This window comes from Microtus ochrogaster, unplaced genomic scaffold (assembly GCF_000317375.1).
Source record: "Microtus ochrogaster isolate Prairie Vole_2 unplaced genomic scaffold, MicOch1.0 UNK11, whole genome shotgun sequence".
Taxonomy (NCBI): Eukaryota; Metazoa; Chordata; class Mammalia; order Rodentia; family Cricetidae; genus Microtus; species Microtus ochrogaster.
In genome coordinates, this window is record NW_004949109.1 from 299,011 (window position 1) to 302,857 (window position 3,847).

Sequence of the window (3,847 nt, forward strand, 5' to 3'; positions counted from 1 at the left end):
AAAAAAAAAAAAAGAAAACTTGAAACATAGACCAATCCTATTTATATTTCACTTCTCCTTCCCTGTCCTATTCTTCCTCTGCCAGAGGGTCTGGAGAAATGGCTCAGTGGTTAAAAACAATGGCTGCTCTTCCAGAGGACCTGGGTTCAATTCCCAGCACTTACAAGGAGGCTTACGATCAATTGTAACTCCAGTTCCACCGGATCTAACATGATCTTCAGTCTCCAAGGCCACTGAACACATATGGCGCAGGCATATATGCAGACAAAACACTCACCCACATAAAATCCACCCGCTAGATGGAATAGATGGAGCACAGCAGGAGGAGTCCAAGAAGGGATTTCAGGATCCTCCAATGAGGGACTCCTAGACTGGGGTTATTGATATTGATAACCGAGCAAGGTGTGCAAACCAAACCAAAAGCTCTCTGAATGACAGCTGTCTTTGTTGAGGTTTCTTTTTTTTTTCTTTTAAAATGTGTGTTTGAAAATTAAAAAATAAAATGTGTGTTTCTTCTTTTGAGGATTCTGTTCAGTTTCTTAGGCATATTTTGATGAAGTTGCTTTCTTTTCTTTTTAAAGAATGTTTATTTATTTTATGTGTATGAGTATACTATCTGCATGTATGCCTGCAGGCCAGAAAAGCGCATCGGGTCCCACTATAGATGTTTATGAGCCACCATGTAGGTGCTGGGAATTGAACTCAGAATCTCTGGAGGAGCAGAGCCATGTCTCCAGCCCTTAGTTGGGGTTTCTATTGCTGTGATAAACACCATGACCATAACGGGGGGAGGAAAGGGTTTATTACAGGTCGCAGCACTCAGTTCACACTCCATTGCTGAGGGAAGTCAGGACAGGAACTCGGAAGCCATGGAGAAGTACTGGTTACTGACTTTCTCCTCTTGGCTTGCTTAGTTTGCTTTCTTATAGTGTCCAGGACTACCCGGCCCGGGATGACACTACCCATAGTGAGCTGGGCCCTCCAACATCAATCATTGACTGAGAAAATGCACCAGAGGCTTGCCCACAGGCCAACCTATCAGGGGCAGTTTCTTCACTGAGATTTCCTCTTCTAAGGGGCTCTAACCTGTGTCAGGCTGACATGAAATCAGCTAGCACAACAGCACTTACCCTTGTCTTTCTCTCTCTGTTGTCCTAAGTTTCTATTCAATACATGCCTAAGAATGTAGAAGCAAAGCCCACTGGTGGCACACACTTTTAATCCCAGCACTTTGGAGATAGAAGCAGAAGGACCTCTGTGAGTTCGAGGCCAGCCTGTCTACAAAGCGAGTTTCAGGACAGCCAGAACAGAGGAAGCCTATCTCAAAAGAAAAAAAAAAAAATCAAAACAAGAGAATGTAGAAGCAAACAACAAACTGAACAAGGTTTGAAGTATCTAGGGTACAGAGGGTTTACAGGGCATCCTGCTGGTTACTTTAACTCACTGTTAAAAGTGTGACTCACTGTAACGGGTTCAGCGCATCTTCACCTGTGGAAAACGTCTCTTTGAAATAATACATCACTTTATCATTTAAATAAACAACAAATTTAAATGTGTCGAAAGGAATGGTCAGAGGTATTTTACCACATCTTAAACATATAGGAACTCCTGACGTCTTACGGGTTGCTCCAGAGCCCCCTAGGCTCCATCCAGGTCGTTGAGATCGCAGGTCCTTGTTTGGCTGGGGCCAGGGACTTAGGAATGCCACAGCCCTGGCCAGAAAAATGGTTCCCTGCACGTCACAGGAATCAAGCCTGATTACCTTTACACACGCACAACCGCCCCTTACAGTTTTGTCGCCTCCAGAAGGTGGTGGACTGCCTCGGGATTTGGGTTGGGGAGCAGCGAGCCGCAGCCGCCGCTGACAATCACCAGCGTTCTCGCGGGGCTCTCCCATGCAGCCTCCCGGTTAGACGGCTGTACCCACCGGTGCGTCTCCCGATTTAGCCTTCTTCTCTGGAAAATCCACTCTGGCTTCCGCCCCAAGGTGGCCGTTGTCCCGGTCAGGACAGCCGGGAAAGTGGCGAGGGCGGTGCCGCCTGGCGCCCGGAAGGAGGCGGTCCAGCCGGCCGCACCTGTCGCAGCAGGGAAAGCCTCCCGCCGCCCCCAGCCGGCTCGCTCCTGTGCTCGGGCTTCAGCCTGGCTGCGGGGGTTAAAGCCCCTCACCCCACCGGCGCAGCGTCCCGTCGCGGACTTACTCACCTGGCCGGAAGAACGGCCTCCCTGCGCCTCCCACCGCGGGCACCGAAACTGGGATCGGGATCCTAAGGCGTGGTCGAGCCACAGCGCCCCGCCCACTCGCCCGTCCCTTCAGATCCCTCCTGCCGGCCTCACCCGCTCAGGTTCCCTACCCAGCCCTTGGCCAGCCCAGATCCTGCCAGGAAACTAGTACAGTGTAAGGCGCTATCTGCCCCGTCCATCTTTGTTTGTTTGTTTGTTTGTTTGTTTATTTATTTATTTATTTATTTATTTATTGGTTTTTTGAGACAGGGTTTCTCTGTGGTTTTGGAGCCTGTCCTGGAACTAGCTCTTGTAGACCAGGCTGGTCTCGAACTCACAGAGATCTGCCTGCCTCTGCCTCCCAAGTCCCCGTTCATCTTTAGAACATTTGTTCTACTTTCGCCTGGACCGAAGGAGACAATGCGTGGTAGGCAATGTTAAAAGATAAGAAAAACACGATGAAAGCCAACATTTTAATTTTTATATAAATTATGTAAATATTTTCCAGAAGTATCTAAAATATTTCACTGTACAACATACCAAACGGTATCTGAGAAGTTACATGCAAACTGTAAATAAGGCACAAAGTTTATTTATACTCATAAACTGTTTTACAAATCAATTTACAACACCCCATAAAGTCTATTTTCTGGATTACTCCTTCACATTTTCTGATATTTAAGCAGGACACTGAGAAAGAACCACACTTCACACTGTGATCGCTCCTCCCTAAAGCTTTCACAAGACTAAATAAATACTAAAGACTTCGTACTTGAGCCCTGCTTTACTTCAGGATGACTCAAGTCAGCGGCTTGGAAGGAACTCTATGACAACTGAGCAATCAGCAAACGGCTTGCCATGCACCAGAAGTGTGTTAATGCTGTTCAAGTACCAATTTCTGTAGTCCTGAATGACTGAAAACAAGTCTCTCCAGGAGCACTTTGATTGACAGGTGTTCTCTAAGTCCCATCACTGTCATAGTCCTCTATTATGATGTCCTCCTCCTCCTCCTCTTCCTCCATGTCCACTCTGGAGGAGAAAGGCTGTGGCTGGCTAGCAGGCAGGTCACTCCCACTGTTCTGACTCAGGGGGAGAGACCAGGGCTCTGGGTCAGCAGTCTGCGAGGCTTCACCCTGAGCGTCCTGTGCAGGCCGCCCTCCAGTACGGGGGAACTCATCCTCGCTGTCGGGCTCTATGAGCTCTCGCTCGGTCAGGGCTTCCATTTTCAACCTGTGCGATTCACAGGGCAGACGTCAGTAGTTACCAAACAGGAGATTCCTTTCAATTGTAACCTAAGAGGTCTCTCCACTTACACAAAATGCAAGGTGAATGAGAAACTGTGAATAAACCCTACTGCCTACAAGAGGGTTAATGTCTCCAGTAGAGTTCCTATGCACTAATGTTTATATATACATTAAAAATGAGCAGAAAACAGAAATCTCAGGAAACATGAATAGGACTACATTTTATATTATTTAATTTATAATTTTAAAAATAGAAACTAAAGCTGGGCATGGTGCTCACACCTTTAATCCGAGAACTCAGGGGAAAAAGGCAGACACTGGATCTCTGAGATCCAGGCCAGCCAAAACCACATAAAGAAACCCTGTTTCAAAAAAAAAAAAAA

General features: G+C 47.0%; 2 protein-coding genes across 3 annotated transcripts in view; both read right to left on the reverse strand.

The window, feature by feature from the left end:
* Window positions 1-2,241, reverse strand: part of Marveld2 (MARVEL domain containing 2) — a 23,499-nt gene extending 21,258 nt beyond the window's left edge. Inside the window, exon 1 of one of the 2 annotated variants that reach the window (XM_005366557.3) lies at window positions 2,203-2,241. The gene's annotated coding sequence lies outside the window, so the exon portion shown is untranslated. Of the gene's footprint in view, window positions 1-1,927; window positions 2,002-2,202 lie in introns of those variants that run through there. The other variant, XM_026788974.1, reaches the window with a different exon arrangement.
* Window positions 2,242-2,691: 450 nt separating this feature from the next.
* The window catches only part of Rad17 (RAD17 checkpoint clamp loader component), an 18,259-nt gene continuing 17,103 nt past the window's right edge, over window positions 2,692-3,847 (reverse strand). Inside the window, exon 13 of the mRNA XM_013353538.2 lies at window positions 2,692-3,450. Coding sequence (XP_013208992.1) covers window positions 3,180-3,450 — 271 coding nt within the window. The 3' untranslated portion in view covers window positions 2,692-3,179. The remainder of the gene's footprint in view (window positions 3,451-3,847) is intronic.